Here is a 24,993-nt window from a genome sequence, read left to right as displayed (position 1 = left end):
ATTAAAATATGCTCCGATGAGTAAGCAACTTAGAAAAAAAGTCAAAAAGTGTCATGTTTTAAGTTCCTAATGATAAAGTCTGAGTCAAACTATGAGTTATTTTCCTCCTGCTTCAAGTGTAATTGAAAACTTTGCAGGCAGCCTAAACTTTTGCCTGAAACCCACAAATATAATTGACTGGGAAGGATCTCTTAACTGATTTGATGCTCAAATTGTATTCAAACTGTCTTTGCTAATTTTGTCACTTTGCTAAATCAAATACCTGCTCATTAACAGACTTGTAATTGAGAATGTTATGGTTTGTGTGTTTTAAGACACCAAAACCAGAAATACTGATTTAAGTGTTGAGAACTTGACATGCTATTTATGCTACAACAAGCATACATATCCAAGGCCTGGTCTACACTAGAGTTAGGTCAATGCAAGGCATCTTACGTTAACCTAACTGTGATAGTGTCTACACCTAAATTTCGCTCCTGCCAACCTAACTGCCCCGCTATACTGTCTTAATAACTCCACCTCCACAAGCATCATAGAGTCAAGGTTGATGTAGTTAGGCCAATGCAGTGTCAGTGTAGACACTGTGTTGCTTATGTCAACTGTTGCTGGCTTTCAGGAGCTATCCCACAATGCCCCACATTGACAGTATAATCGATACAAGTGTTCCTGATTAGGATGCGCACTGTTGATGCAAAGAGTGAAGCGCCGACATGCACAAGCGATGTAATTACAATGGCGGCTGTATGCCAATGTAAGTTAGGTTGACTTAATTTTACAGTGTAGACATGGCCTAAGTCATGCAACCCTTAAAACATTATTACTTTTGTAGATCATAAACCCAGCTATTTTAGAAGCCAGAATATCATCCGTCACCAATAATTCCTATTTATTTCTTTATATTCCTTTCTACGTGGCTCAATTTAGCATTCAATTGCCACATGTGAAAAAATGAGAGAGTCCTGTGGCACCTTATAGACTAGCAGACAATAAGCTTTTGTGGGTGAATACCCACTGCATCTGACAAAGTGGGTATTCACCCACAAAAGCTTATGCTCCAATACGTCTGTTAGGGCTGGTCTACACTGGGGGGAGGGGGAGAGGGTCGATCTAAGATACGCAACTTCAGCTACAAGAATAACGTAGCTGAAGTTGACGTATCTTAGATCAATTTACCTCGGGTCCTCACGGCGCGGGATCGACGGCCGCGGCTCCCCTGTCGACTCCGCTTCCGCCTCTTGCTCTGAGGGAGTTCTGGAGTCGACGGAGAGCACGTTCAGGGATTGATTTATTGTGTCTAGACGAGACGCGATAAATTGATCTCCGATCCGGTGGGTAGTGAAGACATACCCTAAGTCTATAAGGTGCCACAGGATTCTGTCACTTTTTACAGATCCAGACTAACACGGCTACCCCTGATGATGATACATGAAAAAATGAAACCTTAAACAGTGACGTGGAAGCAGATTATTTTCCCCAGTTGCCACGACACTAAAAGTAAATCAGTGTAAACGAGGGCATCAAGAAAACAGTCATTGCCGACCCATAGTGGACCAGGAACCAAGTGTAGTACAGCTCAGAAAAGACAAGCAATGTGTAACTTGTTTGGGGCTGTCTATGTGGACAGAAGGCATCTGACTTCTCTAGAAGTAGGTCACATCAGGCATTGCTTTAACCATGAGCTCTGCCTCTGTGTTTTGGGCTGATACTAGTAAGGGCAGCAGGCGGGCCTGACATGTTGCGGTGCTATAGTTAGCAGTGTTTGAGGAAGGGGATACCTGAGGCAGGTTCATGTTTGTCTTCAGCCCCGTGGCTAACTAGGTCTTGACTTGACCTGCACTTTCCAGAACAGTGACTGGACAGGGATCAATGGCAGCTCGGCCCGGCCCCCTCCACCCAAGCAGGGAGATGAAAGAGGGTGAGAGGCCCGAGTGCGCCCAGCCCTCCAGACCGCAGGTTTACACCGGGAAGGGGCGTGGGGGGGCTCCTGCAAGGGATGGACCGGGGGCGGTGGATAGGAGGCTTCGATCGCGGGGAGAAGAGCCCCTGAAAGAATCTCCGCTCCGGCAGGACGGTCTCTCTCCGGCGGGCCTGACACGCTGGGGCAGCGGCCTGGCCAGGGCGCTGGCCTGTGACTGTCCCGGCGGAGAGGGGCGGGAAAGGGTCCCCAGAGCGCGTCTCCCACGCGGAGCTCAGTGTCCACTTCTGCCGCCTGCCCCACCTGCGCCTGCCGCCACCAGCCGCGTCTCACGCCTCCAGCCTCGGACAGGAGCCGCTTCCCCACGCAGGCGGCGCCTCGGCGCAAAGGCCTCAGAATAATAACCGCTGCCGCCATGATGCGCCACCCCGTGCTTGGCCCGACCCGCCTGCATCCTGGGGAACCTAGTAAGAGCGCCCGACCGGAAACGGTCCGTCTGCAACAATGTCCGGGCCATACGGGACCGGGGCTCCTGTGTCGACAGGCTGCGGTCAGTGCCCGGTAGTGTCCGAGTAGGACACATGACCTCGCTCTTTCCGTTCCGCCCGCTGAGTTCTCCGCTCTTCCCCCCATTCCTTAGAGGGAAGTGTTGGGGGCGGGACTAAAGCAGGGTCTCTGCGGGAGCAAAGTAGGAGGAGGGGGAGGGGGGAATTGGGGTCACGTGGCCTCAGCCGCCCCTGGACGAAACGAACATCCCCGTTCGAGAATTTCATGGCTGTCAGCGGGGGCGCCTCTCGCGCATGCGCTGTTGCGCCCGTTTGGGGGCGGAGCGGTAGACGGGCGTGCTCGGGGGCGGAGCGTAGGGTGGGGAGCCTGTGGGGGGCCGTGTTATTGCTTCGCTTTCTGGCTCCAGCCGCTTCCTTTCTTCGTCCCGGGGCTTGGACCCTCAGCGCCGACAGGTGAGCGCGGCCGCGGCCGGTGGCGGTGAGTGAGGCTAGGGCAGGGGGCCGCTGTGGTGTGGCCATGGGGGGGCGGATAGAGGGAGCGCGGGCAGGGGCATGGCGGAGCGGGGGCGCTGGGGGTGCGGCGGTTGGGGCGGGGCCAGAGCGGGCGGTTGCCTGTAGCGGATGGATTGGGGGGAGCGGAGGAGGAGGCAGTTAAGTGGGCGGGGCAGTTGGAGAGTGGGGACGCAGGTGGTGTTAGGGGTTAAGGGAGGGGCGGGGCCTGCCCATTGCAAACCCCTCTGCTGGATCGGGATCTACTTGTGTAAAAAACAGAGTTAACTCCCTGCTTACATTGCATCCGAAGTAGGCCATGAAAGCTTATGCTCTAATAAATTTGTTAGTCTCTAAGGTGCCACAAGTACTCCTGTTCTTTTTGTGGATACAGACTAACATGGCTGCTACTCTGAAACTTGAATCATCAGTTAATCTGCCCCCAGGTAAACCATTTTCATACAACAGAAACTTGGAGCAACTGGATGTGTGCATTCACATGCTGCCTAATTGTGTTTATCAGTAATTCTGGGCAAATTGGCCAGCTCTTCCTATGAAGAGTGGCATAAATTAGTAATGCTTGAAGCAATGCATTTGGGGATGCCCATAAATCGGGCAATTTCAACAGTAATACTAGAATCCCATGAATCTTGGATTTAGATAAGTAAGCCAACATATCTCTGTCACTCTCACCCCCTCCTGCACCCCAGCGCTTAGCTCCCCACCCAAACTCCTGCTGCTGTTGGGGGAGAGGGGCACAGTGGACCAAGACTGCCGCAGCAGCAACCAGTGCAGTCACCGGTCACTGCAGAAGTCACATAGGTCCCGGAAAGTCACCGAATCTGTGACTTCTGTGACAAACTCTCAGCCTTAGTCATCACCAGTGCCCCAACATAAGAGCAGAGTTTAGTAGGCAGTCACCATGAAACCACAGGACAAACACCACACCTTGTAGGAGAAGTCTCCTTATTGGAAGCCCTCTTGATTAAGAACTCTTTGGGCTAGGCTCCAGCCATAATTTCTTCACTACCTTTTTTCTTAGGGTATTGAGGTTATCTTTTCTCTCTAGGATGGTCTGTGTTAAATTCCCAGACATAAGCTTAAGTCTGAAATCAAATTAAAGTCCAGATTAAAAAACAAAACAAAAAACTCATATTAACATAATAGAAACTGTAGAGCTAACATATCTAGTCTGAAATTGTAAGACTTTGCGTAAATTTGCCTTATTTTTAGTCACAATGAATAAAGGTATCATTTTCCATTTCTAAAAAGCATTTTCTTCTGTCTCTTCTGATTAGCCGTTTTGTCATTGTCAGAGCCCTCTCCCTTCAGCTGTTTCTCTTTGCAGTCCTAACTTACCTTTTGGGTACCCCTGTGCCTGACATACCACACTCCTTCACATATACCCCAAAGTGGTATTTCTCAGAGTTTGTTCTGAGATTCATTCCGGATTAGTTTGTCCTTCTGTCGTTCAACTTTTTTTTTTTTTTTTTTCCCCTAAATCCAAGTAGTTCTTTGAATTTACAATCTCTTCATTTTCCACATGCCTTTCTATTGTCCGGGGAGGAACAGGGAGTTCTATTAGGATGCCTCTTGACTCCATTCTAATGTTTACTGTCCATGTAAAAAAGATGCTAGCCTTGTGGCGTGCTAACTGTCGGCTATTTCTCTTGAGTTTCCAAAAATGAGCTCATACAATAGATCCACACCATCAAATATGATTGTGACAGACTGTACCTCATGCTCACCATTTTTATAAGACTATGATAAATATTGTACAAAGTATGCTTTGTGAGGTATCAATTAAACTCATAATCCACTGAATATTATTGTCCTGGTAAAATAGGTTTATCAGAATTGTATGTAAAGTTATAAGATTCTACTGTATAACATTGCTATAATATGTTCCAAGTTTAAGAAAAGCAGGCCCAAACCAGTTTTTCAGAGACAAAGACACTGGCGCTCCAGCCAGATATCGGCATAATCAGATGAACTATAATGGACCATCACCTAGGTAAGCACCCATTCTTTAGCAGGAAGGTGGGTGTGAGCAAGAACTTTACATATTGACAGTGAAACAGCTGGGAGTTACCGTGTAAATAGATTGACTGTTGCCTGAACCCCAGCTGGAGATAATCCTCCAAGAGGGGAGAAGGGGATAAGAAGGAGAAACAGTGGCCTTCAGATCACCTCTCTACCCCCCATCTTTACTCACTGCAGCTATAGTGCTTGAAAGTCAAAGGAAGCATCATTGAACTGGTGGAGGGGTCCTGCCAGGGAGGCTTTTCATGAAGTACAGATTGCTATCAGCATATGATAAAAACCTTTTTTTTGAGTCCATTTAGCTTGTTAAGTTAGGTGTTAGTTTTCATATCTTTATTTTCTTTGTTACCAATTCTAACTTTACTTGTAGTCACTTAATCTTTCTTTTTGCAACTTGTTTTATCTAAATCAGTATGTGTTTAGCTAAATGTGTCGGGGAACCTCCACTTGACATAAATTTGTGCATATCATTTTCCATTGATGAAATGGCCAGATACGATGTGTCTGCCTGAGTTCCCTTGTTTGTGTATCTTGAGAAGCATCTAGAAGGTCTATGTGGTGGGTTCATGAGGGGATGAGTTCCTAGAGTTTCTCTAGGTGTTGTTTCGGGAAGGATTTGATGATATCCTTAATTTCCTGGGAAAATTGTGGTATGGGGCTGTCTTTGAGTTCCTTATAGTAGGTGGTATTGGAGAGTTGTCAGTTGGCCTTGTTAATGTAGTTGTCACTGTTGAGGACTACTCTGGCATCCCCAGTCTGCTGGTTTAATCACTATCTGGTGGTTAGATTTCAGGGACTGTATGGCTGTCCTTTCGGCAATGGGGAGATTATGATGAATGTGATTAAGGATTTCACAGTCAATTTTTTCCTGAAGCAATCAATGGAATCGAGTGTGGTTTCGTCTGCTATGTGGTGGTCAGTCAGATGATTTTTTTTCTTATGATTGTCAGTGGAGATGTGGTAATTATGAGTGGTTTTGTCATTAGAGGCAAATGTCCCTACAGACCAAGACACACCGACTCAACATGGCACCAGACCCTACCAGAACAACAGATGCAAAACCTGCAGGCGTATCTTCACTGCTCCAATAATAAACACTCCCCCACAACACACCTTTCAAGATCGATGGATCTTACACATGCCTATCACACCATGTGGTTGTGACATTATCTGATTAGAGTACGACCATGCAAGTAATTGTTGCTACCACCGTTACATAATTGCAACAAATCTTATACAAAGTGTGACTCATGGCCAGAAAGAGTTAAGCAGTTTGCCAGCTAACTGACCCAAACTCAACCCTTAGAGACATTTTGGTAGATAATGTTTGTGGTTTTGTGTGTTTACATGTGTCAAGGCTGCTTCCCCACTCTGAACTTTAGGGTACAAATGTGGGGGCCTGCATGAAAACTTCTAAGCTTAACGACCAGCTTAGATCTGGTCCGCTGCCACCATTCCCAAGTGGATTCCCTTCCCTGGGAAGCCTTGAGAAACACTTCACCAATTCCCTGGTGAATACAGATCCAAACCCCTTGGATCTTAAAGCAGGAAGAAATGAACTATCCCCCCTCCTTCCTTCCACCAACTCCTGGTGAATACAGTTCCAACCCCCTTGGATCTTAAAACAAGGAGAAATTAATCAGGTTCTTAAAAAGAAGACTTTTAATTAAAGAAAAAAGGTAAAAATAAACTCTGTAAAATCAGTATGGAAAATAACTTTACAGGGTAATCAAACTTAAAGAGCTCAGAGGACCCCCTTCTAGCCTCAGGTTCAAAGTACAGCAAACAAAGATAAACACTCTAGTAACAGGTATATTTACAAGTTGAGAAAACAAAGTAAAACTAACACGCCTTGCCTGGCTATTTACTTACAAGTTTGAAATATGAGAGACTTGTTTAGAAAGATGTGGAGAACCTGGATTGATGTCTGGTCCCTCTCAGTAGGAAGAGCGAACGAACTCCCAAACAAAGAGCACAAACACAAGCCTTCCCCCTCCCCCCCCAGATTTGAAAGTATCTTGTCCCCTTATTGGTTATTTGGGTCAGATCCCAGCCAGGTTACCTGAGCTTCTTAACCCTTTACAGGGAAAAGGATTTTGGAGTCTCTGGCCAGGAGGGATTTTATAGTATTGTACACAGGACAGCTGTTACCCTTCCCTTTATAATTATGACAACATGTATATTGTTAGAGGTTAACAATGTAATCAAACAGTCCCTGGCCATGCTATATTCTCTTAATTCAGAGATCAAAAGGAAATGTTAACATTTAAATGAACTGTAAACGTAGTATTCATCTCTCTTTGAAATGTATAGCAAATCACCTGTGAATGGTGGAAAAACAGCCAATTGCCCTGTGTTAATCTGCATAGCTAATTATGGGTAATGCTTAGGAAATATCATAGAATCATAGAACATCAGAGTTGGAAGGGACCTCAGGAGGTCATCTAGTCCAACCCCCTGCTCAAAGCAGGACCAATTCCCAACTAAATCATCCCAGCCAGGGCTTTGTCAAGCCTGACCTTAAAAACCGCTAAGGAAGGAGATTCCACCAACTCCCTAGGTAACCCATTCCAGTGCTTCATCACCCTCCTAGTGAAAAAGTTTTTCCTAATATCCAACCTAAATCTTCCCCCACTGTAACTTGAGACCATTACTCCTTGTTCTGTCATCTGGTACCACAATGTATTCTTCAGTCTCCATGATTGTTTGCCTAAGGACTTCAACCTGTCAAGAGAAGGCCTGGAATTGTATAAAAACCCTTTGGGTCCTGATCCTTTTTATCTCAGATCTGCTTGATGCTTCATGTAAGGGACGCTTAAGTCATAAGGCTGAGATCTCCAGTCCTAATCTGGATCACCCTGAATATGAACATTGGACTATAACCTATGACTAATTCTGAAGGAACTCTTTGTAACTACAAAGCTCACTATCTCTTCTATGAATCTGATCTCAGAACTGTACTCCTATCTGTATGTATATTGATCTTTTAACCAATACTCTCTTCTTTTTAAATAAGTTTTAGTTAATAAGAATTGGTTGTAAGTGTGTATTTGGGTAAGATCTCAAATATTCATTAACCTGGCTGGTAATGTGTCCGGTCCTTTGGGATTGGTAGAACTTTCTTATAGGATGAATAAGATTTTCAGTAATCCTCATCATATTTGACTTGGGTGTCTGGGTGGGGCACAAGACTTATGAGGAGAGGCTGAGGGAACTGGGCTTGTTTAGTCTGCAGAAGAGAAGAGTGGGGGGGAGGGGATTTGATAACAGCCTTCAACTATCTGAAGGGGGTTCCAAAGAGGATGGAGCTAGGCTGTTCTTAGTGGTGACAGATAGAACAAGGAGCAATGGTCTCAAGTTGCAGTGGGGGAGGTCTAGGTTGGATATTAGGAAACACTATTTCACTAGGAGGGTAGTAAGCACTGGAAAGGGTTTCCTAAGGAGGTGGTGGAATCTCTATCCTTAGAGGTTTTTAAGGCCCAGCTTGACAAAGCCCTGGCTGGGATGATTTAGTTGGTGTTGGTCCTGTTTGGAGCAGGGGCTTGGACTAGATGACCTCCTGAGGTCTCTTCCAACCCTAATCTTGTATGATTCTATCTCCAGCTCACTTTCTTGCAGATATTCTCAATATTCAGTACCAGGGTCAAACCTTCACTGCTGAAGAAGAGGAGTTGACTAGGACGTGGATGTCCAGTAATCATCCCTCCATAATGCCAACTATAATAAACTTCAGAGCTAAGGGTGAACCATTCAAGAAATGTATGTTTGCTGCTGATTTAAAGAAAGTCACACCATTGAACTGGTGGATGTCACTTAAGCACTTGGATTCAGAGACTGTTGAAATGATAATCATTTCCCTTTTAACAGCACTAGCTTCTTCTGCTGGTGTAGAAAGAATATTTTCTTCCTTTGGACTAATTCATTCCAAATTGAGAAATTGTTTGCGACCTGAAAAAGCGGGAAAGCTTGTTTTTCTTTTCCAGATTATGAAGAAACAGGAAAATGAAGGTGAAGATGACTGATTTAGCTGCAGAAGCCAATATTTTCAGTTTCTCATGTTGACCTGGCTGACAGTCTATTAATTTTTGGGATTCTTAAAAAATATTTCATTTAACTATTTTAGTTAAACAATTTTAACAAAAACAAACCTGATTTTAAAAAACAAATTTTTAACTAAATTCAAAAAATCATATGCTTGTTTTGTTAAAATATTATATGTTTGCTGTAGAAGGGGAAAAAAATCCAGAATGCATAACGTTGTTGTTTTAGTTAAATAAAACAATTGAAACGTCTGTCTGGTGGTGGTCTCCTCCCAATACAGCATGGCAAGAAAATCCTCCAAATATTAATGATTAACCTGTTGAATTGGAGCTAGTTCATCTCCCAGTGACTTCATAAATATCTGCTTCAATTAACTTTGGTAAATGAAATAACCAAACAATCATTCATTTTCTGATATAGCTGTAAAACTAATCTGAAAAGTTTTCAAAATCACTTTAAAAATGTGTAAAGTGTACCTTCTAAAAATGAAACCTACATCTATTTTTGAGTTGTGAAGAATATGTATTAAGGTTATAACAACCAACAAGAATGCACTTTGATGTAGAAATCCATGATTAAATAGTCTTCCTGACTAGTGATTTAAATCAAATCCACACTGTTTTATAGCGCCCTCCTTCTACCAGAACAGTTTTTGCTTATTTCTGAGCTCACGCCCTGGAGTAATTCACTCTGAGCTCTTTCAAAGAATCCAGGGAAACTGTATCCCACGTGGTTAGTTTTATTTTAAGCATTCTTAACAAAACAAATCAAAACCTCACAGACTCTTCCCTCAAAAGTCTGTGCAGGTCAAGTAGACCTTTTCCCAAGCCTGTCGCCCACACCAGTAACTTTAGCAGCCCAAAATTTCGTGGCTCTTACCTCAGAGTCACAACAATTAACGACTTCACACAAGTCTCCCTTTTGTCCATTTGGTCTCTAGAGTAATTCCTCTCTGCAGTAGCTCCAGTAGCAGTCCACTGAGAACACAGCCCACCACCCCTAGCTCCTCCACTTTCTGGAGGGTGTTTCAGCCCTCCTTTGTTTTGTGCTGCCTTCTTTCATAAGGGTCAGCTAATTAAGTTCCAGCTCTTTCTCAGGTGCAGTGAGTGGACCTAATCAGCCAGTCTGCCTATCAGCCAGCTACTTAGCTGCTGGCTTCTGATCAACAGGAAATGGTATCCCCATGTAGTAGAACCTCAGAGTTATGAACACCAGGGTTACCAACTGACCAGTCAACCACACACCTCATTTTGAACCAGAAGCACGCAATCAGGCAGCAGAAGAGACACCCAAAAAAAAAAGTACAGTGTTAAATGTAAACTACTAAAAATAAAGGGAAAGCAGCATGTTTCTTCTGCATAGTAAAGTTTCAAAGCTTTGTTAACTTAATATTCAGTTGTAAACATTTGCAAGAACAACCCTAAGGTTTTGTTCAGAGCTACGAACATTTCAGAGTTACAGACAACCTCCATTCCTGAAGTGCTTGTAACTGAGGTTTTACTGTACCTTCATCATATATGATCTATTTCAGAGTTTCTCAGTTTCCCCATCAGGACCCTTCTTTTGACTGTCCAGACACTTCTGACTCCCTTATTTTTTATGATTTAACAATTATCATATGCCTGGGTGTTCCTGGCAGAGTCTGGTTAGCTGAATCTTGCTCACTGTGTTAGAGGGAGATTCATTAATGTGCATGGCATCCTAAATTCCTGGTCTTTTTGTCCTCTGCTCTGATTGGTGCATTTATATTTTACAGGTTTCTTTTGCAATGCTGTGAATTACGTCTTCTGATCTAATAAAGATATATTATTATTACATTTATTTAAGCCTCAAATTAAAAATCAGTTCAGTTTTAATAGGTCTCATCCTTCTGAAACTAGCTAAGTCCTGCCCTTTATTTTAGACATATAATTTAAAATAACAGTACTCAAGATCGGTAATGACTGACAGACTGACATTATCCGGTAATATCCTGACGGAACCTTAGAGAATTTAACTTAAACCTTATTGAATATGAGTTAATATTTTTGGGTTCCATTGTTTTAAAAATGCAATTGTGTATGTGGTGGTGGTACACTGTATGTACCTTCTCTGGTAGGGAGGAGGATGCTAATGTACTACTTCTGGTTATCAGCCCTTTGAAGCTATCCCCCTGGAGAGCTATGCATATACTAGTTCAAACTGGATTCTCCAGGGACGGACAGAGAGGGACAAAAAATGATTTTTTTTGAAGCATCCAGCAAACAGACAGGAACCTTGGTCCACAGACATCCACAATCCTTTGGTTAGGTTTGGAAGGTCTGGACATACTGAAGGCCCATAAGATTGGGTGTTTGTTCTGAGCTGATGCTGAGATTAATTTGCAGCCACAAGGAATCCCCCTTGATGGGAATTTGAAGGACTGCTCCTGCCACAATCCATGTTTTGGTTGGGTGGTGCCTGGTAAGCTTATTAGCATATATGTACTTTTTTTGTTCTGTTGTTTTCTCTGTAGTGCTTTTTTACCTTAAGAATAAAATAGGCATAGATTGAAAGATTTGTGTGGTATTGAAAGATCTGTTTGCTTCTCAAGTGTTGACAATCGTTCTGTTTTCAGTCTCTGAAGAGAAAGCAGGCAGGTATGCTTGGGCAGCCTGTCTCTTCTGGGAATAACACAGGGAAGGCAGGGAAATACAGTGCAGTCTGGAAATACCCTGGTCAGAAGAAGTGAGACACAGATATCCACCCAAGAAAGGCAACGAATGGGGAGCTGGAAGCCTGAGAGTGGATGCCTTTGTTGGACCAGTTAGAGGAAATATAGGTGCAATTCCCTTGAACTGTGATAATTACTTCATGGTACATTCCCAATTTGGTTCAATTTTCTACTTGACAAGCAAGTAAGCCTCTCTCTCTCTCCCCTGTACCTGCTGTATGACTATAGCTTTTACTTATGCTGAAAGACAAGCAAATGTTGACTTTACTGATTGATCAGTTACCACAGAGCTGGGCAAACTACGGCCCACGGGACCCTCCTACCCAGCCCCTGAGCTCCTGGCCCAGGAGGCTAGCACCTGGCCCCTCCCCTGCTATTCCCCCCTCCCCTGCGGTCTCAGCTCACTGCGCTGCCGGCACAATGCTCTGGGCGGCGAGCTCTTGCCGGGCAGCACAGCTGCAGAACCGTGGCCTGACCCGGTGGTCTGTGCTGCGCGATGGTGTGGCTGGGTCCAGCTGGGCGGCACGGCAGCCTGTCCTGGCGCTCTGAGCTGTGCGGTTGTAGCACCGTCAGCCACCAGTGCTCCAGGCAGCACAGTAAGGGAGCAGGGGGGTTGGATAGAGGGCAGAGGAGTTCGGGGTGGTGGTCAGGGTGGTCAGAGGGTGGGAACAGGGGGGTTGAATGGGGGCAAGGGTTCCGGGGCAGGGAGGCAGTCATGAAGGAGAGGCAGAGTTGGATGGGGTGGCGGGGGGGCAGTCGGGGCAGGAGTTCCGGGGGCGGTGAGGGAGAAGGGGTGGTTGGATGGGGCAGGGATCTCGGGGGCGGCGGGGTGGGTGGCAGTCAGGAAGGAGAGGGGGAGTTGGATGGGGCGGTGGGGGCAGTCAGGGCAGGAGTTTTGGGGGTGGTTAGGGGACAAGGAGGGGTGGATGGGGCCAGGGTCCCAGGGGGACCATCGGGGGACAGGGAGCAGGGGGAGTCGGATAGGGGGAGGGGACCAGGCCATGCCTGCCTGTTTGGGGAGGCACAGTCTCCCCTAACCGGCCCTCCATACAATTTTGGAAACCCGATGTGGCCCTGAGACCAAAAAGTTTGCCTGCCCCTGAGTTACCACATAATGGTATTTGAGAGATCATAGTTCTTTCCTTGTTTTAGGCCAGGTCTACACTACAAAGTTTTGTCAGCATAGTTATGTCAGTTAGAGTGTGGAGGGGGGAGAGGATCAGAATGTATTCCCTAAGGGCTTGTCTACATTACCCTCAGAATTGACGGGCAGCAATCAGTCCAGTGGGGGGTGGGGGGTCGATTTATCGCGTCTAGACTAGACGCAATAAATCGACCGGCCAGTGCTCTCCCATCGACTCGGTATTCCACCAGAGCGAGAGGCGCAGTTGACATGGGAGCGTCCACTGTCGACTCACCATGATGAGTAGATCTAAGTACGTCGACTTCAGCTACGTTATTCATGTAGCTGAAGTTGCGTAGCTTAGATTGATTTTACCCTCCCGCCCCCCTAGTGTAGACCAGACCTAACTGACATAGCTACGCTAACAAAAACCTCAGTGTAGACGCAACTATGCCAACAGAGGAGGCGTCAGGAGGCGTCGTTACGCTAAAATAAAAGCTCCTTCTGTTGGCTTACACAGCATCTGCACTAAAAGGATATGCTGGCAAAGTTATACTGGCAAAATATTTGTAATATAGACAAGGCCTTAGTGGGAAAGAAATGCAATATATTGGTAGTAACAGTTGGTAAATACTCATTTAAAAAAAATGTTTGTGACCGCTTTCCTTCTGCACAGAACATTTGATTAAGTTTCTATTTTTAAAATGGAAATTCCTTTTAAAATGTTAAGTTAACCTCCTTCACACATACGTGCATAAATATCTGGGGAGTTCATTCTGGCAGTTTCAGAAACATTGATGAATGTTCAGCTAATAATTAAAGCCTGTTACAAAACAGGGTTACAATTTTGTTGGCGTATGGCAGTACTTCTTATTGTTCAATCTTCTCTTCTGCGTATCTTTATTTTAAAAACAAACAAAAAACTCTTCCATTAGAGCCTGATCCCAAACCTGCTGAAGTCAGTGAGTCTATTTATGTCAGTGAGAATTGGGTTGGGCTCTTGCTGTCTACAAAATTACATAGTATTTAATGTGCTGCAAGAATGAGCCTGCGCAATGATACATTAACTTGGTGGAGCTCTGATTTATTACTCTGGCGTGGAGAAATATCAACCAACTTGAGCAGGTTGTATAACAAATATGAATTCACAAATGCGTAGTAGACAGCAAAACAAACTTCATTAAATGTTATTCACAATGAACTATTTGGCGAGTTTTATTGATTGATTAGTTAGTTGCTAAGTTTATGGCTATGACAATGCAGTTGCTGTCTTGGAATTGCTGTTTATTCTTCTCTTGCCATCTGATTATTTTAGACCATCACTTTATAGGTGTTTTGGGGGGCAGGAATTTATTTGGCTTTTGTGTGTAAACAAAAAAGATGAGACTGAAGAAAAGCCAAGTTTTTATAACTTTCAGAAAAATAAATCTTTCCATTACATCTGAATAAAATCATAAGGCACTCTTTGGAGATTCTTTTAAAGGTACTCATCTCATCGAGGTCACCCACCTCTCAGGTTTCTGGCCTCAAATCTGAAATCGCACTGTTCTCCCATTCTCAGGTCTGTGCTGGGTGGCAGTCCTGTGGTATCAATTGTGATTTGCCTCGGCAGGCCACTCATATGTGTAGTAGACTTCTGCCGTTTTGTTCCCACTGAAAGCAATGACAACAGTTGATACAATGACCAAACTATCTCCTTTATGGAAAGTATCATTTATTTAGAACAAAAGCATTTAAAAAAATCTTAGGAACAGTAAACCAACCTATATGCTTGCCGGTTAGCTACCTATTTTCAACCTTGGGACCCTGGAATGAATGACTACCTATAGACTCTTCTGTCTCTGCTTGCTTTGCTCCCTCTCAGAACTCATTGAGATTCTCTGGACTACCCCTGTAAAAAGCAACAGAGGGTCCTGTGGCACCTTTGAGACTAACAGAAGTATTGGGAGCATAAGCTTTCGTGGGTAAGAACCTCACTTCTTCAGATGCAAGTCTTGCATCTGAAGAAGTGAGGTTCTTACCCACAAAAGCTTATGCTCCCAATACTTCTGTTAGTCTCAAAGGTGCCACAGGACCCTCTGTTGCTTTTTACAGATTCAAACTAACACGGCTACCCCTCTGATACTGGACTACCCCTGGTGACTCATCCCCCTTCTCAGTAATCCAGTCACTGTTAACTCAGTTGATCTCTAGCCTTCCGGCCTGGCTAAACAGCTGTGTCATTTCAGGAGCCTAGAAGTTATGTCCTTGTGTTTTTATCTGGGAAATCATTGTCTCCTTATATAGACCCTACTGTATTTGAGCATTATAGGTGTATAAATAAATATTTCACTAGCCCTGTGTACAATAATTTCCCTCACTGACTATTCACTTACAGGGCTCATAGACATGTAGGTGATATGTAATAATTTTATCGCAAGACAGTTCTTGGAAATTCTTTTAAAGTTTCCAGAAATGTTCACAAGTCTTAACCAATGTTAATGGAATTTTAATGGAAACCATCAGAGTAGGCAGCTCAGATTAGTGATTCAAAACAAAATCTTTTTATTTTTCCCCATTAATGCTTTTTTTTTTTTTTTGGGGGGGAAAGTGGATTTAGTGCAATCAAAAGGTGACAGAAATCTCTGAAGTGCTCTCTCCACAGTAAAGGCACTAATTGACTAGCATCTTTTCCACTCTGTAAAGGCATATTGACAGTATCCACAGCTGTTATTCTGGCACTCTTCAACAGCAATAATAGACTAGATGGAAATCTTAGAATCAATACTCTCTAAGGCATCTAGAGGTATTTTTTTATTAAAAGTTGCTAACAGCTTTTTTTAACATAACTGGAACCTGCAGATTTCAAAAATGGCTATTACCAAGCTGCATTTTGACATTTAGACCCTCAAATTTGCAAAGAAATATGGCTGCCAAAATTCACCACAATGTTTGTTATAACAGTGTGTGTATGAACTTGTCAGCAAAATCAAACTGTTTAGCATAATTCAAACAGCACACTTAGTGTTCCTGATGCAATTGATGTGATCATAGCAGCCAATATAAGAAATGGTGAAGCTAAACCAATATTGACTGACTGTGTTTGCAAAGAGTAGTACTCTGAATCTGAAGAAAACTGCAAAGCTGCAGTGCAGGAAAGAGTTTCTAATAGGGCCTTTATCTTTAAACATCAAACAGAGGAGAATGCAAAGTGTGGATGGACACACTTCAACCAGTTGCATATTGTATATGACAACAGAACCAGGAATAACTACCATTGGATACTTGCCAATTATTCAAGACCTTGCCCATAAACTAGGCACCCTCAGTATGGTTGAATGGAGATGCAAACATGTTGTCAGTGTTCGGGCAGCAGTACGTGATTCTAATTATTGTTGAAGCTCTCTACTGTAAACTGGTGGTAGTAAAATGGGACACACCAGAGAGTGACTTATTCCATGATTAGGCGGCCTCCATATCTTTCAGAAACTTAGATCAGCACACACACAGGCTCCAAAGCTAGCAGGTGCCTGGATTGAAAGTTGAGTTTTTGGAACTAACTCAACAGAACAAGCTATGAATGGCAAGTCATATGTCAGAGTGATGCTGGTCCGCAAAATGACATTTCAAGTATTGTGGTGCCTATTTCATCCACAACTCTTGGACTTAATAGCAATGCATGATCAAGAGATTAAAGGAGATGTTGTTAAAGCATATCAGTCACATTCTTATGGTAAGCTCTTGTCAGTTCGTACTTCACAAAGATTTCAAAATCTCACCTCCACATTTGTGACTGGCAAAGGTGAAGGTAGTGTGAACTTCAGGTTGTGGTGGTAGTACATGGCCATACTGCTCATGTTCAGCAGTGCCCAGAGGGAAGGAAATTAGGAGCTGCCTCTCTTCACCCTCAAATGAATACTATTTGTGATATGACCACACAAAATATGCAAGATAGGGTACCACCTACGTCACAGAAATACATCAACTTCCATCTCAAGTGCTCCAGGTTCCCTTGCTGGAACTTCTTGTCAAGAGATCATGACAGAAGGTCAACCAAATGATCTCTGATCAGAGCCAAAAAAGAGAGGTGGAATTGTAGGCATCACCAAGACCTACTCAGTCCTCACTTTCCAGTGATACCATGTTTCTAACACAGCTTGGATTGAATGACCTGGAGAAGGTGAAAAGTACAGAAGCATTTTCTTGGAAGATGTATGGTCCACAACACAGGCAAAGAAGCATGCACCATTTTGTTCACATACTTGTGGTCATAAGAAACACTACCCCTCACCAAGTAATGCTTTTTTCTTCCACATGCGCAGAGCTTGCTACCAGGCACTAGTTTGGAGACAAACCCACTGCCCAAATCTAATAGTTTCTCCTCCAAATACAATGGGCTGGAAACAGGAGGACAGAGATCTGGTGCCTCGGTTCATGTCATTGCCACCAGTATCCACAGATTGCATGGAGGCAATACTCTGTGGCTGCACAACAGGGTGCAGAAGTCAGCGAAGTGAAGGAGAGCATGAGTTTGTACAGGCACGTGCAGATATAGAGAACTGACACCATCTTGTTCCAGTGTACCTGATACTTAGTGATTCTTCTTAGTGTGCCTCAGGTGGGCACATGACCAGGATTCATCCTCAAATTTGGTCCACTGGTTGGATTATTAGCTTCCCTTGCTCAGGCCAGGTACTGACTGGGAGTGCAAAGTGAATGCTGAACTGCAGTGTTATCAAATAAGTAGATGTGTCAAAATGACCTAATAAGATGTTGATTCAATTTGCCACCATATACCAAAGCTTGAAAAAGTACATGAACTTTTGTGTGTTTTAAGATATGTACTTAATGTTTAGTCAGGAAAATGTGGGGGAGGGATAGCTCAATGGTTTGAGCATTGGCCTGCTAAACCCAGGGTTGTGAGCTCAATCCTTGAGGGGGCCACTTAGGGATCTGGGGCAAAATCAGTACTTGGTCCTGCTAGTGAAGGCAGGGGGCTGGACTCGATGACCTTTCAAGGTCCCTTCCAGCTCTAGGAGATAGGATATCTCCAATTTAATTTTAATTTAATATTTTCACTTGTTTTAGAAACAGACATTTTCTGATTGTGTTGTATTTCTGATAGTTAAATCAGCTTGTGTACTTCTGTTTCAAGGTGCTATTGTGCAAGTTAAGAGCTATGTAAACGTGCTGTCATGGTTGTAGAACATTAAAATATTTCTAGTACCTCTTGCAAATAAGAAACTGAAGTTCAATAACTTTATGAAAAGGTGCGTGTTATTTGATCACTTTTATTGCATCTTATAGCTCATGAAGATCCAACGGAAGTATGTTAATCCTAAACAAGAAAAATAAAGATTTACACACTAGCTATTGCCATGTGTTACTTTGTTCTTGTTGTAAAGGCCTTCATACACAACATACATCTTGGCAACAACCATATTTGGATTCAGCACACCCTAATTATCTTAGACTTGTTACCAACTTTTAGCAAGAAAATACTTTTTTGTAGTTAACTCTTTCGAAAACCCAGCTGGTGTATAGGGTCATGCCAGGGGTGTGTTCATTCAGTCCTTGGCCTCTTATCTGAAACTTCAACAAGGGTATCAATTGGTACCACTTTCGGTGATTTGAGACTTGGGCTTTTTGCTAAAACTGGGGATGGAGGGAGACTATTGACTGACTTCATCAAGGTAGGCAGATACTGAACAGTAACCAATTGGGAGAAAGATCGGGGGCATCACTCAAAATACAATCTTTGCCTGTCCCAACCTACACCACAACTTTCTTCTCCCTCCACGTGTATGTTTCTCAAGGTCACTAATAAATGCTGACTACATCTTTCAGTGGATATGGGAAGGGAAAGTGAATTGCCACTCAAATGTGCTCATTTACTTTTCTCGGCTCTTTATCAGCAAGGTAGCCATTTTTTAAAAAGAGACTATGACATGCACTCACGAAAGGAACCGTGAATAGATGTGTTCTGTTTCTTAAATTTTACTTTTAATATTTACTGCAGCCTGGTCCATGTGTGGATTATATCACAATTTAAGACCTATGATGTAGCAGTTTTTTTTAAATATTGAAAAATATCATTGACCAAATATCACTGAGCTATTGTCTGCTAAAATTTAAAAGTAAACTTAAATTAGAAGTCATGCTTCTTTAGAAGCTTTAAAGAATCAAGGATTATCCAGTTCCTCTCATCAGTTGTGCTAAATGTTCCTATTAAACTATAGCCTGAAGAGTTCAGATCTCAGAAAACATGGAAACCAGAGTGTTTAAGCTGGATAGAAATCTGTTGAAGGCCTGGAAGAAATGACTTTAACATCTAATTTTGAGGAAATCTAAAGTCATTCCTACTGTGCTGGATCTATCTTGGCTATGTACAGCTGCACTATAGAGTACTGGATCATTAAACAGCAAAAGAAAAGATCAACCTGGTGTCATTATTGCCAAATATGCTGATTGGTTAGGTTTTTCAAGTAAAATAAGAAACCTGTTTCTTAACACTTCATAGTGATATTTAATGATTAAATCTTCAAACCATTGTATGAACATTCACCAGTTAATCTTTCCAACGTCCCTGGGAGGTAGGTGACTTATTATCCACATTTCACATTTGGGACACTGAGTGGAAGAGGTTAAGGGACCAGGTCAGGCCACAGAAGGTGTTCATGCAAAGAGCTAGGATTCAAATTTAGGAGCCCCCATGCTCCGATAAATGTTAGTTTTTACGTGCAGTTCTGTTTTGACTGGGATAGTTTGAACTCTTGGTTTTTGTTGCCTGGGACAAGAAGTGCTCTTGTCTGAAATGTAGTTGGAGACCAAGTATTGCATTCACAATGATTCACTGCTATTCTTTTTTCTACTAAAGTTGCTGTGCAGAGGGCACCTCTCTTTCCTCTTCTGCTGCATTTAGAATTAGGCCGCAGCATTGTAATGTAAGCAGTGTAGCTGCTCTTTGTCACCAGGAGAGAGCTCTCCAGACAACATAATAAAACCAGCCCCAAATGAGGGGCCATAGCTTCATCGCCAAGAGAGTGTCTCCCGCTGACGAAGCATTGTGCATTTTGTCATTAAAAGTTTTAACGACATACGTGCAGTGTAGACCTAGCCTTAGCTGTATAGTAGGGGAGGCAGTGGAGCCTGGAAGGCCGAAGAGGGGAGGCAGACAAGTTTCAATTGTTCATATGGGAAAGAGATCCTCAGGTAAGAGAGGAGGCAGAAGAACTGTGGTGTGAGAATCAAAAACTGCTTGGGGGGGAATTGGTTGTGCTTTTAGGTACTCTGGCATGCTAATGTGTTGAGCATTAACTGGGCCTCAGATCCTGCTGGTGCTCACTAAAGTTTCCCTAATGTGCTTTAATGTAGTATTGTTTCAAACAGCACTATGTTAAAGCACACCAGCAGAGCAATTAGTGCAGAGAAAGTTAGTGCACTTTAGAAATCACACCCATGTAGCGTGCGTTGCCCCACCCTGTAGGGGCCTCTTCTGGGAAACTGAAACAGGGCTATCAAGGAATTATGAGCCATGAATAGCCCTATCATGATGGAACAATGGATGCTTAACTGTTAACAGCCTTCATTGTTGGAGAATGGAAAACCCCAGCAAAAGGAAGAATCGGGAAAAAACTGTCAGACTGCTTTACTAGGAGGAGGCCATTCCACCACAGAAACACAAGACTCAGCTGAAGGAACTGGGCCACAGAAGAGCCTTGCCGTCTCCCTAAAGAAAAGTCCTACAAATAGTGGAAACTAGGTCAAATTACAAAGGATGAATATAAACAAACAACACAGTATGTAGGGACAAAATTAGAAAGGCCAAGGCACAAAACGAGATCAAACTAGCTAGCGACGTAAAGGGTAACAAGAAAACATTCTACAAATACATTAGAAGCAAAAGGAAGACCAAGGACAGGGTAGGACCATTAATGGTGGGGGGGGGGGGGAGAATGGGAATAAAAATGGAAAATGTGGAAATGGCAGAAGTGCTTAATGACTTCTTTGTTTCGCTTTTCACCAAGATTGGTGGTGATTGGACGTCTAACAGTGAATGCCAGTAAAAATGAGGTAGGCTCAGAGGCTAAAATAGGAAAAGAACAAGTTAAAAATTACTTAGACAAATTAGAGGTCTTCAAGTCACCAGGGCCTGATGAAATGCAAGGAGCTGACTGAGGAGATATCTGAGCCATTAGCGATTATCTTTGAACAGTCATGGAAGACTGGAGAGATTCCAGAAATCTGACTGTTAGGTGGTATAAACTGAAGTACCCAGGAGAGTGAAGTTCTGGGAAGAGTGTGCGTAGGCTTTTAAACGAATTTGGTGGTTCAGCAGATAGCTGAGGGTAGTTCGATTGCAGGGTCCAATTTCCCAAGGAGTTGTGCCAGATGGGAATGCTTGAGAGGGGAGAAATAGAAACACTGGAAACATGCAGTTGGTTTGGAAGCACATGGGATCCAAAATTTGGGGCCCAAATCAGCAGAAGGTCCAAGTGGGGATTCAGCCAGGGCTGTAACAAATGTATTACCAAAGCTAAGCTACAGTTAATATTAAACTAAAAATAAAACATAACTGAGTAGGAGCTGGAACTGCAGTCCAGGAACCAGATGGTGATGAATTGCTTGCACAGCACTTCTTGCTAGTGGGCCTCCTTCGGGTTCAAGGAAAGACTTGGGATGCTTTAGAGGATGTCCAAGAAAGTTTACAGTAGGCACTTAAGGGATAATATGCTCCCAACTGAAGTTTTCCTTCGCCTCACCCTCGTAATTAGAGGTTGGCTTTAGCCCAGGATTTTATATAAATGTCCAATTCCTTTTTAAATCCTACTAAGTTCTTGGTTTCAATATTGTGTTGCAGTGAGGTGCATAGTACATATGCATTGAGTGTGGGGTGTGGGAATTAATTTCAGCTCGGAATTTGCCAATTTTCCATTTCATTGAGTTTTAATTAGTTTTTGTATTCTGTGACAGTGAAGACCTTCATATGAGTGTTTTGCAGCTTAATTAGTTAATGTTTATTAAGTGCTTTAAGAACTCAGGGTGAAAGGTGTGCCAGAAGTACCTTATTTAATTGATATAGTTTTCTAGTGCTATTTCCAGTTTCTTAATTTGGTACCCAAATGGTTTGAGAAGCCTGACTCTTTCATCGTGTATACTAATTTTTGTGTGTTAATGATTGGAATGAAGTTTTTTATTTAAACGAAGCTAGAAATTCGTTACACTGGCACATGTCCTTATATTGTAACTTGTCCAGGTAGCACTTAGAGCTACAAATCTTGCTCTTGAGAGGCGCATACTATGCCCACTTCCTGATGCTTTTAGGTTGCACCTGTTTATTTTTGGAGTCTATATATTATTTATTTATTTATTTTTAATATTTAGTTCTTCTGCTTATTTCCAGATTAGCAGATGGCGGCACAATGTGTAACAAAGGTGGAGCTGACCATCTCCTGCAACAATCTCCTGGATAAAGATGTTGGTTCAAAGTCAGACCCTCTGTGTGTACTTCTCCATAATACAAGTGGGCAGCAATGGTATGAGGTAGAGTATTACGCTTTTTCCTAGAATATTCTTAAAGTACAGTCTGGCTGAATATTTCTAACAATGAAAATAGTGAGGTACTAGAGTTACTGTCAATAGTTCTTATGACTTACCAACTCTACTAGATACTTCGGCCCAGAGAGTGTGTGAGTGTGTGTGTGTGTGTATCAATCACAGACGTGTAACCCGCTACGGAGCTGCACCGTGCGAGTATTAATTTTGTTTTATCTAAGCTCTTATAATATCTGAGGCTATGGCTACACTACATCTTAAGTTGGTATAAGTTATGTTGCTCAGGTGTGAATAAGCCACCCCCTGAGCAACATAAGTTTCACCTACCTAAGCACCGGTTTGGACAGCGCTATGTCAGCAGAAGAGCTTCTCCTGCCAACATAGCTACCATTGCTTGTGGGAGCTGAAGTAATTCAGTCGATGGGAGAGTTCTCTCCTGTCGGCATAGAGTGTCTACACTGATAGAGCAGCTACATTGGTGCAGCTGTGCTGCTGTAAGCTCTGTGGTGTACCCATAGCTTAAGTGTAATTTCCTGGGGGGGCTGCTCTCTGCAGAGAGTAGATGGGCAGGCAGCAGGCCTTCTGGTGTACTGGAGGACCTAACACAGAAGCAGTAACTGCTCTGTCTTCTAATGGAGTAGTGTGTGCTTGTCCCCAAAACTGCTAGTGTTGCCCTTTCTAATGATTTGATGTCTTCCTAGTTTCTCATTGTTTCTTCTTGTCCAATGTGATGGTTTCATCAGGACTATTAGGTTTTTCAAATGTTATTTCTGAGTTCATCTCTCCCAGCCTTCACTTTGGACAGAATGTTAGGTTTTATTTATGAAATGTCCAGAAGTGACTATATTTCATTGGTGGGAGAACTGATCCTTAAATATGCCTTGTCTACCACACATGGATTTTGTAAAATTTAGTTTGTAAAGTACTTTGTACTAGGATGAAAGGAGTTCAGAAGTGCATATTAGTCTACTTGCACCTAGCAGGGCTCTTGGAAGCCACCTGCATAGTTGTATGAGCCAGTTGATGAACATCTTGGTAATGTGACTTTTCTATCTGCAGGTTGATCGCACAGAAAGGGTTAAGAATTCCTTGAACCCAAAGTTCGCCAAGAGGTTCCTAATTGATTACTACTTTGAACTGGTTCAGAAGTTTAAATTTGGGATTTATGACATTGACAACAAAACCATTGATCTAAGTGATGATGACTTCCTGGGAGAATTTGAATGCACTCTGGGACAAGTGAGTTCAAACCGTGCCTGAGCTTGTAATACAGGGAATATGTTTGCGACTGGTTACTCCCTGCCTCCCAGGGTGCCACCTGCACTGGGGTACCACTGAGCCCACCTGTTCCACCAGCCTGGGCTTCCTTACACTGTCCTGCTGAGCCAGGCCTTCAAGCCTCCTCCAGCACACACAGGTAGGGACACACCCAGCTGCAGAAAGAGACAGACACTGAAATCAACACTGCATGGGAAGGCTTCAGCTAAGGAATGACCCAGCACTAAAGTGAACACCCCCTCTGGAGTGTAAACCCAAAATTGCATTGTCTTGTGCTGCACAGAGTATTGTACAGAGTAAGCTCATGAAATTTGCTCCCTCCCTAAATACGGAGGAAGATGTGCACAGCTTTTTGCCCCCTCAGTTATGAATTCCACAAACTGATTTTAGAGAGAACAAAAACAAGTTTATTAACTACAAAAGATTGATTTTAAGCGATTATAAGGGTTAGCAAACAGATCAAAGCAGATTACAGAGCAAATAAAATAAACTCGCAAACTAAGCTTAATGCACTAAAGAAACTGGTTACAAGTAGTAATTTCTCACCCTAAATGTTGCTTTAGTCAGATTGCAGAGGTTCTTGAAGGCAAGCTGCTCTTGCTTGCAGCTTAAAACTCCAGGTATTTCTTTCACAGGTCAGACACCTTTTCCAGCCTGGGCTCAGTCCTTTTCTTCCCCACCCCCGCCTTTGTCCCTGTTTCTTAGAACTAGTCCACACTGGCAATGCTAAAGCACTGCCGCGACAGCGCTTTAACGTAGTGTGTGTGGTCACGGCAAAGCACTGGGAGAGAGCTCTCCCAGTGCTCTTTTTAAAAAAAAACAAAAAACAAAAAACAAAAAAACCACCTCCATGAGGGGCAAGGCTCTCAGCGCTGGGGCACTGTCCACACTGGTGCTTTACAGCGCTGCAACTTGCTGTGCTCAGGGGTGTGTGTTTTCACACCCCTGAGCAAAGAACGTTGCAGTGATGTAAATTGCCAGTGTAGACAAGCCCTTTGATGTTTCCAGCCATTATCCCGGGCGGGGATTCAGTGAAGAACAAACCCTGATTATGTCCCTCCCCTGCCTTAAATAGATTTTACATGTGGCAGGAATCCTTTGTTTTCCAGTGTGGTTCCTTCCTCTTCCCTCCTCCCCCTCTCCCCCCCAGTGAAAAAATACTGGTATTCTAACATGGAGACCAGTACCAAGTTACATGATCACATGACCCGGTAGTGTCAAAGCAGCCATAAGTCAAAGGCCTTTGTAGCATCCCAGGAAGGTGGCATCCGAAGAAGTGGGCTGTAGTCCACGAAAGCTTATGCTCTAATAAATTTGTTAGTCTCTAAGGTGCCACAAGTACTCCTGTTCTTCTTTTTCCAGGAAGGTGGGA

The 24,993-nt window shown here is 43.3% G+C and overlaps 2 protein-coding genes across 3 annotated transcripts in view; one reads left to right on the top strand and one right to left on the bottom strand.

Moving 5' to 3' along the window:
- Positions 1–2,382, bottom strand: part of RMDN1 (regulator of microtubule dynamics 1) — a 29,471-nt gene extending 27,089 nt beyond the window's left edge. The window contains exon 1 of the mRNA XM_054020091.1: positions 2,219–2,382. Coding sequence (XP_053876066.1) covers positions 2,219–2,332 — 114 coding nt within the window. The 5' untranslated portion in view covers positions 2,333–2,382. The remainder of the gene's footprint in view (positions 1–2,218) is intronic.
- A 382-nt stretch (positions 2,383–2,764) lies between these two features.
- The window catches only part of CPNE3 (copine 3), a 58,117-nt gene continuing 35,888 nt past the window's right edge, over positions 2,765–24,993 (top strand). The window contains exons 1-3 of one of the 2 annotated variants that reach the window (XM_054020089.1): positions 2,765–2,874; positions 22,192–22,331; positions 23,403–23,582. In XM_054020089.1, the coding sequence (XP_053876064.1) occupies positions 22,200–22,331; positions 23,403–23,582 (312 nt within the window). In that variant the 5' untranslated portion in view covers positions 2,765–2,874; positions 22,192–22,199. Of the gene's footprint in view, positions 2,900–22,191; positions 22,332–23,402; positions 23,583–24,993 lie in introns of both variants that reach the window. The other variant, XM_054020090.1, reaches the window with a different exon arrangement.

The sequence above is a fragment of the Malaclemys terrapin genome, chromosome 2 (assembly GCF_027887155.1).
Source record: "Malaclemys terrapin pileata isolate rMalTer1 chromosome 2, rMalTer1.hap1, whole genome shotgun sequence".
Classification (NCBI taxonomy): domain Eukaryota; kingdom Metazoa; phylum Chordata; order Testudines; family Emydidae; genus Malaclemys; species Malaclemys terrapin.
The sequence above is the reverse complement of the archived record's forward strand: the minus strand, read 5'-3'. Positions and strand labels throughout refer to the sequence as shown.